This window comes from Papilio xuthus, unplaced genomic scaffold (genome assembly GCF_000836235.2).
Source record: "Papilio xuthus unplaced genomic scaffold, Pxut_1.1 DF825355.1, whole genome shotgun sequence".
NCBI classification, from domain to species: domain Eukaryota; kingdom Metazoa; phylum Arthropoda; class Insecta; order Lepidoptera; family Papilionidae; genus Papilio; species Papilio xuthus.
In genome coordinates this window covers 398,453-411,424 of record NW_013533294.1, presented here as the reverse complement: position 1 = coordinate 411,424, position 12,972 = coordinate 398,453, and the positions used below count along the sequence as shown (strand labels likewise).

The window sequence follows — 12,972 nt, the reverse complement described above, 5'->3', positions numbered from 1 at the left end:
CTTTTCAATATTGCTAATTAAACCAATTTCCAGTAACGGATTGAGCTGAAACATAGCATATATGTGTATATCGCGTGACAATGCATATTATGATAAAATAAATAATAAAAAAAATTGGATTTTACAAAATTAAAGGCATTTGGATCTAGGGCTGTAAAATCAATAAACTTTTGCCTGTAAAAACCAATGTCACTGTCAATGTCATTGTCAAACATTGTTAATCAAGTTATAAATTTAAAATAAAAAAATCGCTCAATATTTATTTTGAAAACAAGATAAATATTCTAGAAAGGTATCGAAAAGTTATAGAAGTTTGTGTTCAGTGAACTTGTGTTTATTTATTAGTATTCACATCATGTTAGCATCCAAGGTAAGGTTCGAGATTTTTAAAACTTCGCAATTATAATTCATAATCATGACAAAGCTGATTTTAACTCTTATAAATAATGTATTATAATTCCAACGTTAAAGTACCTTTGGTTATAATTATCGCTTCAATATAAACTTCAGTTATGAATTAATTATTCAAACTTTTGTGAGACATTATACTAAACTGATATATAAACACGGCCAAACACTCACGTATATACGTCCGTCTGTGAGTGAGCGACGGGCCACGTCCGCGAAATAATACCAGTACCACTCATCCTGATGAAGGGCCCCCGATGGGCTCGAAACTAGTTGGTGCCGTCACCGGACGTATATACGTGAGTGTTTAGCCGTGTTTATATATCAGTTCAGTTATGATAAGAAAAATCTGTTTTTTAACACACAAAACAATTTTTATTTCAAAATTAATAATTCTTAGTACAGTGATTTGCTTTTTAAAGTAAGGGAGTGTACCGGACATTTTTGTATTTACTCAAGCTTGGCATTTCAATATAACGGAAGAATCTTGTACCCATTCAAGTACTCTTACCACAAGACATGCTTTTAGCCTATTCAATCAGGAAACTAACTGAAAAAAATCCCCCCTTGACCTCCACTACTATCATAATCAGCTCACTATACATCCCCACTGAGTGCCTCGGAGGCTACCCTAAGTGAGAGTATGTGATAGTGAATGATGACCCAGTGGGTGACTTGATACATATGTTTGAGTTTGTCAGATATGTGCAGCATCACGATGTTTTCTATTGTCTTCCCCTACTGATATATATAATTATATTTTCTCATAGCAAAATTTTCTTTACAGCTTGAAGTTTTAGTTGATTTTGGTCCAAAATTGGATCAAAATGTACTTGATAAAACATTGAATATGTTAAAATCACAAGACGGTATACAAGAGGTGAGTTTAATTTAGTAATTTCACAATTTTGAAATCAATAATTAAAAATTTAAAATTGTTTGGTTGTGGTTAATTTAATATTTTACATATTTTTTCACATAAATTTAATGACTACTAACTACCGCACACAAATCAGTCTATGCAGAATTAAAAAACAACTTAATTAGTAGCCTATGTGTTCTAGACTATGTTCGACATGTATACCAAATTTTAGCATGATCCATGCAGCCGTTCTGGAGATACCTTCTAACAAATATCTATCTATCCATACACATCTTACTAATATTATAAATGTGAATGTTTAGATGGTTGTTGGTTAAAAGGTATCTCTAGAACGGCTAAACGCATCTTGTTCAAATTTGACATAGCCTAGAAGAACACATAGGCTACTTATGATTTTTTTATCCAGCGGCAATGGATTATCGAGCGATAGCAAGTTTATAATATTAGTAAGATGAAGTCATGTTTAATTTCTTTCCAGGCAGTATTCAAAGATGGTGCTATAATGGTAGAAACAACATTACCAAGTACACAAATATTAAATATAGTGACACAAACATCAGGAAAAAGAGCAGTTTTACAAGGATTCGGAGGTAAAATATAAATAGTTATTTTTATCAGAGTTTACTAAACATGCTAAGTGTTACTGACGCCTGTGTACACAACTATTAGGTCTTTTGACCCAATGAAGTTAGGTCTTTTGACCCTATGAAGTTAGGTCTTTTGACCTTATAAAGTTTGGTCTTTTGACCCTATGAGAATCTGACCTTTTTTTAGTTACTTTTATTTGTCCTATTCCAACTAATCTGTAGTCTTGTAAAATGTAGTTTATAATAGTTGAATATTGGCACATGGCTCAATACTTTTTCCACAAAGTTAAAATTCATCATCAGCCCTAAGTGAGAGTATATGATAGTGAATGCCAGTCCAGTACAAGACTTGACACATATGTTTGAGTTTGTCAGATATGTGCAGCATCATGATGTTTTCTTTCACCGTAACAACATAGGATAAATGTACATATGTAAATGTAACACATTCATACATCACGAGATTACAACACAGGACATGCTGATTGCAAGTCAACTGCTTAATATGGTATTGCAGATACCCAATCAGCAGTATCCATGATATCCAGTCAGTCATGCTGTGGTACCAATGTACTAGGAGTGGTCAGGTTCCAACAGACTCCGGAAGGTTCTTTGATTGCGGATGGATGTATAGATGGACTGACACCGGGGTGTCATGGCTTGCATGTCCATGAAGTGGGGGATTTAAGTCAGGTAAGTTCACAAGGTTTTTTTTTATTTTACTAATATTATAAATGCGAATGTTGTGATGTTTGTTAGAAGGTATCTCCGGAACGAATGAACGGATCTTGAAATTTGACATAGATGTAGAACATAGTCTGGAAGAACATATAGGCTATTAATTATATCGTTATAATTCGGTACAAACGAAGTGGCGGGCGACAGCTAGTTTCAAATATGTAAAAAAAAAAAATTTACTTTTTTTTTAAATCGAAGTGTAGAGAAATTATTTTTCATTTTTTTTTGCGTATGTTAGTTTATTCTTTGTGTGTGAGTTTGTATGTATGTAAATTTCTTTTGTACCGGCCTAGGGTTTAAACTGAACAGATTTTGATGAGTGAGGTGTCATTCGATTCGTCTTCTTCCAAAGAGTGTCATAACGTACTACAATGCTACAACACATACTGTGGACATTAGAAATAAAATTCTGCAGATTTTTTTGTAAATTTAATAATATTTCTTTAACCATTCCAACTAACCTCTAAGCTTGTGCTAGGATATGGTTTACGATAATAGTCTAATGGAGGGATTCGAACCCCGACCTCGTGATCGGAAATCCGTACCCTTAACCATTATGCTATTGACGCTTTTGTGACTGAGTAGTCACTCTTTGCCTTGAAGAGGCATTTACAGCTTCACCGGGCTTGAGGTGGCCGAGCGCAGATGGCGCTTAGCCTGAACCTCGTTTAAGAGTAACAAGACTCGAGGTCTCCCTCAGGAGCTTCGGCTCGGTCTGTTACTTCATTAATCGAATCTGACGTATTTTTTTACAATCAAGTTATGTGTAATTTTCAATAATAAACTCTAAGTGCTTGTTAATAGGGTTGCAAATCGATCGGTGAGCATTTTAACCCTTTGAGCGCCACACACGGCGCACCAAACGATCCGGTACACAAACGTCACGCGGGTGATTTGGGAAACATTTGCGCGGATGAATCAGGTCGCGCTACTTTTAGGATAGTAGATAATGTTCTTAAGGTTAGTGTTATTTAGCTAAAAAATCATATCTGTTTTAGATAAAAAAAAACATTTTTGTTTTTTTGTTGTCAGAGTGTGATTCTAAAATGTTTTATAGTCACTTGCTTATTTCGATTTTAAATAAAAAAAAATTGATTTCTGGTTTTTCGATTAGTAGCGATAAATGTTATATTTGATTGTGTAAATTTAGGTTTGGGACATAATAGGCAGGTCTGTTGCTGTGACTGAACGTAAAGATGACTTCGGCAGAGGATCCTCTCCTGAATCCAGGATAGATGGTGACAGCGGGAGTCCGTGAGTTTTACGATTACATTTTTTCTTGCTAAAAAATATTGTGATATATTTCAAGGGGTTTTTAGCGAATCTTCAAAGTATAACGATAATAGGCCAATTCTTCTTTGTTAAAAGTAATGTGGTTAGGTCACTATAGGTCCTCACTGGAGGTCTCAGAGTGTACCCTAAGTGAGAGTATATGATAGTGAATGCTGATCCAGTGCATGACTTGACACATATGTTTGAGTTTGTCAGATATGTGCAGCATCACGATGTTTTCTTGGACTTGACAAAAAGTAAATCAATATAAGTGCAGTAGTTAGTAAATATTACGAGATGCATGTTTAAATATAGGATGTTTATTTAACAGTGTAGCGTGCGGTATAATCGCCCGATCAGCAGGGGTGTTCCAAAATCCCAAACGTATCTGTGCGTGTGACGGAGTTGTTGTATGGGATGAAAAAAATCGCCCTCTAGCTGGCAAAGGGAGAAGAGAAGAGACCAAAGAGAAGAGATGTTGCAAGAAGGAGACTCACAATGATGTAGTTAAACCTTGTTGTAGAGTTTAAAAAGGGATTTGGAAATCAAATTGCATATGGGATCATTTTTTTTTGTTATTAATTTTATAAATTGTTAATTAATTGGAATTAAATCGAAAAGTACACACATAAAAGTAACTATTGTTTTTTTTGGTAACCAAATAATTCTATATGGCCTATAAAGCCGAGTCTTGTAATACGTTGAGGCGGTGTAAAGGTTAAAATTAAAAACAAAACAAATCAACAGTCATAATATTTATTACATCAAGTGCTTACATAATTATAAACTATTCACAATCTGTGCTCGCGCGACACTCGGGTGACATCGACAGCTGTCAAAGTGACAAGTGTCAACTTGACGTTTAAAAATTAAAACATCGCGATTTAGCCGAAAATAAAGTGACGAGATTTTTTTTTTCATATAAAAATATTTGAAATAAAAGAAGATTTTGAATACTTTAATGTAAAGAAATACGAAATAAACTTCCTTTGATATATTCAAGATAATATAAATATTAGAAAGCTGTATACATAAATAAAAGAGAAAGAAAAGTCTAGTCACTTTATTTTTTCTATAAAATATATAAATACATACAGACCAACATTTGTACTGTATAAAATTCATTAAAACGACGGCTCCTATGTAGACTGACATAAGTCAATTTTACGATACACCTTGTTTGAGCTATTCCCTTCTAAGTGTGTGTCTACCCTAAGTGAGAGTATGTGATAGTGAATGCTGTTCCAGTGCAAGACTTGACACATATGTTTGAGTTTGTCAGATATGTGCAGCATCACGATGTTTTCCTTCACCGTAACAACATAAGATAAATGTACATATGTAAATGTAACACATTCATACATCACGGGACAACACAGGACATGATTACAAGTTAACTGTTTAACTTTAAATTAACTCGAGAAATACTATAATAATAACAGTAAATATGAAAATAACGTTAGAAACAAGAACTATAGACTTTCGTTGTCTATTTTATATTTCTTTGATGCATTTTATTTCAAACATACGATAGTTTACATAAGAGCCATTGAAAATTTCCGAAAAAATGTCAAAAGTTAACCTCCAAAGTGTTTATAAATTCATAGATTATAATTTATTTGTCGTCTATGGACGGTTTTTGTCGTTGGTCTGTGCATAGCAACACTGGTTCATCCTTACAGCCGATAGATAAAGGCACAATATTTAATATAAACAATTACGTTAACTATAAAAGCTTGAAATATACATTTTTTTTGTTTTATTTATCCCATTCCTTTTTCACTAAAGCTTTTTAAAACATATCAAAGCAAATAGTTCAAACATTAAATTTTTTTAAAGCATAAAATGTGTGATTTTTACCTTAAAATTGCACTGTCAAAATACACAGATTAAAAAATGTTTTTTTTTATTTTTTTTCAAAGAAAGATCACGTTTTATGCAAGTTTTTTGACATAAAAAATATATTAAATCGCAAACAAAATTGCTAATATGTGGTCTATAATATAAAGTTAATATATCAAAGATATATATTTTCAAAAGTAGCCGAAAATGTTCGATATATTAAGGCCGCTATGTTTATCACAATTCGTATTCATAGGGCTATTTATTCTATTAGATTTTTTATTAGAAAAAAAAAACTATGACAAATTAAAAAAAAAATGTTTTTGATTTTTTTTTTCGTTTTTTGCACTGGAATAGAAGAAAATTGCTTAAGTCAAAAGAAATATAATTATTATTAACGAAAAAAAAAACGTATTTAGGTATATTACTTTAACATTACTAACAAAAAAAAATACGTAATTACGAGTAAATAACATATTTTTTGTTTATATTTTTAACCAAGCTTAAACTTGTCTATTACTGGACTTACTGAATTCTCTTATTTAGTTATAGTTACATAAAAAAAAAACTAAATAATAATTAAATTAATTGATTAGAAATAATTTTGGTATAAAGACTACTTTATACGTCAATAAAATCTATGGTAAAAAAAACTGTCAAATATAAAATAAAATGCGATAATAAAATCAAAACAAAATAATTGCAACACGTATCAAATAAAAATGTGCACCAAACTTGTCTTTTGACGACATAAATAAAAAATGATTGACGTTTTTAATCTGATATTATTAAAATGAAAACAAAATCCGCCCAATCGGCTATAAAATACCAAATGTGACGATTGTCATAGCGATCGGCCCAACGGGAAACATTTTTTAACACGTTGAACGCAACGTCAGCCATCGATGGCTGACACTAGATTTTCCGTTTACATGAGAACTATAAAATTAATTTTATCTAAGTGCGTTAAGCGATAAGAAAAACAAAACAGACGTGTTGAAACAAAGCCAATAGGTATAACGTTAAAAATGTAAACCATTTTGTACTGCGATCGGAAACACCGGCCCTATAATACCAGTGCGTATTAGCGGCGCTCGTGGCCTGAACGGGACTGTCTTAGAAATACGGGTGGCGTTCAACGTGTTATTTAAAACGTAATAAAGCAAAAAAAAACTATAGTCTGTGACACCATCTATAGTGTTGTTAAATTTGTTTATAATTTTAATTCTATTTAAAATAATATTTGAATAAAAAAGTAGTAATTTCTACTACATTAGTCAAATAAATCAAAGTATACCAAAAAAAAAAATCGTACAATGATCACCGATTGGTTGAAAATGGCGGCAATTTTGACATTCGCGTAACTTATAGATAAAAAGTGTTTCTTGTGCTTGAGTATTCAAGTGCATTTGGAACTTTAAAAAATTATAAATACATATATATATATATTTAAAAAAAAAAACTTGCTTTTATATATATCATAATTTTAAAAGGATATTAATTTCTTAAAAATTACATACAAATTCTAATTTAAGTGACTGCATTCAATAATTACATATTTTCATATACATAATATATTTTGATTTTGAATCTATGGCACGGTGCTATGTATAAGCTATTTAAAAAATTGACTCGAAACTTTTGTCATAAAATAACCACCAACTCACAACTACTGGTAAATTCCGTGTTGACACCTAAAAAAATTATTGCCATCTTCAAAGTGTTTTAATCTTTCGTATATAATAACTTTAGATGTATGAATGTTTATTCGAAAGTATCTTCAGAACAGCTGCATAGATCTCGATGAAATTTGACATTAATATAGAACATAGTCTGGAAGAACACATAGACTACTATTTTTCTTAATTCCCCGCAAAAGGAGTCACGGGACAAAGCAAGTAATATTATAAATGTGAATGTTTAGATGTATGTTTGTTAGAAGATATCTCCAGAACAGCTTCGTAGATCTTGCTGAAATTTAACATAGATGGAGAACTTAGTCTGGAAGAACACATAGACTACTATTTTTTTATACCGCGCGTACGGAGTCGAAGGCGACATCAAGTTATGTTGTAGTTATATTTACCTTATTTCATGCTCATATTCCCATTATAGAAATCAAAGTCGTCAAGTCCGTCTGGTTCGAAGGCTCGTATTTGTTCAAATAATTCGCTATCCATAAAGCTACTCTCTGTTTGAGCTGGAGTAGCTGCGCTGAAGTAACTGTGTTGTTAAGTGTGCCATGTAAAAAGGGTTTGTTGTCAAGTGTGTTGTAAATTATATTTGAGATGTAAAGTGTTTTTATATACAAAAAATGTTTAAATTCAGTTACACAAAATATCGTTAATAATTCAGAAAATTACAGCAGTTAATTGAATCAATTGTGTAAAGTGTATGGAAGTGTATGTTACCAATCCACCATTCCAGCAGCCATCGGGTTGGTATCGGGAAAAAATAGAGAAAATGCAACACATTATTACGACGGTCGTAAATGAAATGACAATATATTAAAAAAAAGTACAACGACAATTTAAAAAAAAAAAACTATTTCCCCGCCAAAATGGCAGCACAGACACGAAAGGCGATACGCCCGTCTTCAAAAAAAAATAAAAAATGACATATAATAAAAAAAATATAAAAAAAATTACAATAAAACAGTTAAAAAAACGACCGTCTGTGTTGCATTTTCGCGAAGGTTGGTGTTACAAAAAAAAAAGTTGTCTTTGTCTATACATGTCAAAGACTAAATGTGACCAAAGACAAGTTTCTTTTTTTGTTTGATAAATAAATAACAAGGCTTATTTTTCCTGATGCCAAATATAATTCAAATATAAACACATCAAGATGGATAATCTTAATCTATTTTTTGTCATGTAGAATTAGTTTAAAAAAAAATTCTTTTAAATATAAATCGAGTCAATAATCCAATGTAATAACACTTGTATATTCGTCTCTGTTTTTATCAAAGAGAAGGAAAGAGACGACGATATTTACAATTTCAACAATGAAATCCTCTGATTATGAATCTTTATAAATTCTAGAATGTCAAAGTACAAAATACATTTGAAACATAAATTTTATGCTTTTAAAACTTAACTATTTTATATTAAAAAAAAATTATAACCAGACATTACAAATTTGTGCGTACTTTAGAGTTCAAAGACTCTTTTTCTTAATTAGTCTGTTTTTTAAAAAATTACGTAAAATATAGCTTAAAATAACCTTGATACTTGGTAATTATTTAAAATAATCTATCACTAAACAGATATAAGCTAAATAATCAAATTAATACTTTTCGATAAAACCAATTTAAAATTTAAAAAAAAATCAAATTTTGTCGTTTTGAGCGAATTTTCAATATTTCCTTTCATATTTTTTTTATCTTGACATTTATCATTTTAAATAGTCACATCCTTTTATATCAGAGATAATACTCTTCACTCTTACCATAGACTAATGACACATGTCAAAAGTTAAATCTACAACATCGTTGTTTTTTTTTCAAATATACGTTGTGCGTACATCTCTTGATTTCTAAAATGTATTTTATAAAAAAGGTCAGCCAGTGGTACACGACTAAGTAAGTTTTAATTATTAATTATTTCCTAACTAGCTGTCGCACGCGACTTCGTCCCCGGCAATTATATATATTTTTCTCGCCGTAAAAACCATCTTTAAACTTCAACGAACATTTTAAAAAAATGACCAAATTGGTCCAGTCGTTGTTGAGTTATGCGCTTTCTTCTTTCTTAGGGGCGATGAAGGCAAGGAACGTGGCAATTAAAATCCAAAACTGGCTTTACATACAAAATTCAAAACTTGATAAACATTTTTAATTGCGGCGATAAAATCCGGACTCTGACTTGCTTAACCACTGCACCACTGACTATCGTTGCATATTTCAACATAATTAAACTTCTAAACCATAGACATTTGCGTTAATATTATGAGATTCAAATAATTAAAATAAATTGTCGATGGTGTAACGTATTTTTTTAATTAAACCAAGAGATGAATCCACGACATATATTTCTGGTCATTTCAAAATTGGTGCCATCTATAAATTACGTCATACGAATTCCATGATTTTTTTTAAACACGTCATATTTGAAATCCCCCCCACACGTCAGTTACTGTGACGTCACAATTTGACCTCCATCCAACATATGACGTAATTTGTAGAAGGACCTTTGTGTCAAATGCAGCGAGATCATAATTTTAACAATTGGTCGAATAAACACGGAATTCTTTACAAATGGAAATAAAAAGCATTGCTAGTATATTGTATCTATTTAAGATAGACTAGTTTGACAACTGACGCCTATAAAATATATAATTAATTTTGTATGAGAATTAATGTTGTACTTAATGGACGTTATAGTGTCGGAGTGTCGAGAATCAAGTCTTGTTATAAAATTAATCCAACAAATAAATACTACGACTTACGTATTTTATTACTTTTTAAATTTACTAGATATTTAGCTGTCTCGCACATTTTTCTATAAAAAAAATTCCAGCTTGATACCTTAACGCGTTTTAGAGAAAAAGAGTCTTGTCAGGCAGACTGACGAACAACAAAGCGATCCTATAAGAGTTCCGTTTTTTCCTATGATGTACGTAACCCTAAAAAACATTAAAAACAGTTCTTTTCTTTTCTCAACATTTTAATTTGTGGTTTTAATATTATTTTTCTACGTAGTTTTAAAGAATAAAGTCGGTATAAAAAGAAACCATTTCATTTATATTGTAAATCAAAAACAATAATCACGAAATCGATCGCAAGTTCTATCAGAACAAACATCGAAAATGGAAAATATTAACACGTTAACTGCCATGTCGGACTATGTTGTCCGACAAGCCATACTTCCATTCAATACCTCGCTGTGGCTTTTTAACAGTTGTATACAGCGTGACACGCAAGGACCCATTCAAATGGTTTTGGACAAAATTAAAAAAAAAAATAGTTTTTCGAAAAATCATTCTGCCAGCTAACGTGTTAATCGATTTTACTCAACCCATATCTAATTGTCGAACTAATCTATCTTAAATAGACGCATTATAATTTCTTAAAGTAAATATAATATTAAAAAAGTATAAAATAAATTATATAAATTTTCATAAGCACATAATTAAAATTTACTATTACAGTATTTTGACAAGACGCATCAAAATAAGAATGTATTATAAAAAAAAACAAAATGCTGGCAACATTCAAAATATTTTTTTTAATCTATGGACGTTATTTTATGGCGGGAAATAAATAACATAATTCGATTAAGTTCAGGACGGTTTTTTTTTAAATTGACAATTTTTTGAATATAATTTTGTTCTATTCATAGAAAGTTAACGTTAATTATAATATCGTATAATCTTATAATAAAAAAAAACATAAAATATCGTATAACTGAAGGTTAAAAGTTTTTTTTTTACATAAATATCATATATAACGAACAGATAAATAACACAAAAGAAAGCCTAAAGACCTAAAAGTGGAGTTAAATTCTCTTAGTTCCGTCATTTTCAACTCTGAATGATGTTTGCAAAATCGACCTTTCAAGACGTCAAACTTCTATTAAAAAACGTCTACATATATAAAAGAAAGTGATGTTAGTTACACTATTTATAACTCAAGAATGGCTTTACCGATATGCCTGAAAATTGTTGAGGAGGTAGCTTAGAGCCAGGAGATGGACATAGGATACTATTTATTCATTTTTTTTCGAATCTATACCTTGAAGAGCGATTATAAATGCGTATGTTTAGATGGATGTGATGTGGATGGATGTATGTTTGAAGATATCTCTAGAACGGCTGAACGGATCTCGATTAAATTTGTCATACATATAGAACATAGTCTGATAGAAAACATAGGCTACACTAATTTAGTTTTTTTTATATATCCACGCGGACGGAGTCGCGGGCAACAGCTAGTGTTTAATAAAATGATTTTTTATTTAATTTTTTTTTAACAGTAGACATTAAATGCCTCGTATAAAATTTTGGTCGAATTTTAAAACGTAATTTTTTAAAATAGTAACATTCTTGGTCCAGAGCCGTATTTATATTCATTAAAAAAATCTAACAGTTATTACGGCACTGTGTTTTTTATAGTAAGCGATGAATCGATAACAATTTATTCGATTTTTAAAAAATATTTTTTTGTTCGTTGTTTTTTTTATATAAGATTAGGGGGTAAACTAGCGGCGGGAACACCGAGGTGTTCAACGACACCCATGGACATCAGCAACACCAGAGGAACTACAGATGCGTTGTTTTTTAAATTGTCAAATGTGACATTGAGTCATATTTTTACGTCGTTCATTTAGACATATGTAATTGAAAGTTAACAATAAAATTTCATCAATTTTTTGTTTAAAAATATCCAATTTTACTTACATTAGTTACAAAAATGTTTTTAAAAATTGTTATAGACAAAAAAAAAACTATTAAATTCGTTAGAAACCCTGAGTTTAGATATATTCAGATATGTTACGAGTGAAATTATCAAAAATATATCCTTCAAACTATAATTTTTTAATACCAAAGTCGCAAATTAAAAAAAAATTACGATTAATTAAAAAAAAAACGTTAAATTAAATCCTCGAAAATAGTTATTAAAGGAAAAAAAATATATGCGGCTAAGAAAACATAACCACAAGTAATTTTATTAGGGAATAAGATGAGACATTTTTTTATATCATAAGATGGCAAACGAGCGAGCGGTCACCTGAAATCGCTGAAATAGCGAAGTGGCCGTTGCCCATAGACATACGCAATTGCATATGCGTTGCCTACCTTTAATCGACGGAGGAGATGCACAGAAAGAAAATATTCTCGAGACATAATACGTTGCCTTGTGTATGAAATGTTTACACGTAATAAACGCGTACTCGCGTTCATATATTATTTTTTTTTGGTATACATACAGACATTCCAATTTTATCATGAATATACTACAAACATTAGGGAACATACCCATATTACGTGACCTATTTTTTTTAGTTTTTTTCAATCCCTCCCTCCCCTCAGCCCACTCGTAATACATGCCAACCCCCCCACCTTAATTTTTACGTAGTAATTCATAATTATGATTTTTAATGATTTCACAGGCAAAAAATTAAAAAAAAATAATTTGGCTCATACTCTTCTTTATAGCATAAGACTGCATGCATACTTAAATTACTAGTTAATTATGTATTATAAAAAAACAAGTAACGACTACGTGATTAAAATCTGAGCCCC

The 12,972-nt window shown here is 30.8% G+C and overlaps 2 protein-coding genes across 4 annotated transcripts in view; one reads left to right on the top strand and one right to left on the bottom strand.

The window, feature by feature from the left end:
- Positions 1–235: 235 nt before the first annotated feature.
- On the top strand, positions 236–5,172 carry Ccs (copper chaperone for superoxide dismutase). Its single transcript, XM_013323438.1, has 7 exons — positions 236–370; positions 1,196–1,288; positions 1,770–1,881; positions 2,396–2,571; positions 3,421–3,576; positions 3,767–3,870; positions 4,220–5,172. Exons 1-7 carry the CDS (start codon positions 356–358, stop codon positions 4,416–4,418), a joined length of 855 nt encoding a protein of 284 aa, XP_013178892.1. The 5' UTR covers positions 236–355; the 3' UTR covers positions 4,419–5,172.
- A 914-nt stretch (positions 5,173–6,086) lies between these two features.
- Stat92E (Signal transducer and transcription activator Stat92E) overlaps positions 6,087–12,972 on the bottom strand; it is a 21,156-nt gene continuing 14,270 nt past the window's right edge. For 2 of the 3 annotated variants that reach the window (XM_013323433.1, XM_013323434.1), the window contains exons 20-21: positions 7,817–7,953; positions 6,087–7,424 (exon numbers count right to left, since the gene is read on the bottom strand). In XM_013323433.1, the coding sequence (XP_013178887.1) occupies positions 7,818–7,953 (136 nt within the window). In that variant the 3' untranslated portion in view covers positions 6,087–7,424; position 7,817. The remainder of the gene's footprint in view (positions 7,425–7,816; positions 7,954–12,972) is intronic. The other variant, XM_013323435.1, reaches the window with a different exon arrangement.

Bases quoted from the DNA above. Each gene is read 5' to 3' on its own strand.
- Ccs (XM_013323438.1), top strand. The intron at 1,882-2,395 runs GTAAAATATAAA...ATGGTATTGCAG, and splicing joins AGTTTTACAAGGATTCGGAG to ATACCCAATCAGCAGTATCC. The intron at 3,871-4,219 runs GTGAGTTTTACG...TTTATTTAACAG, and splicing joins GATGGTGACAGCGGGAGTCC to TGTAGCGTGCGGTATAATCG.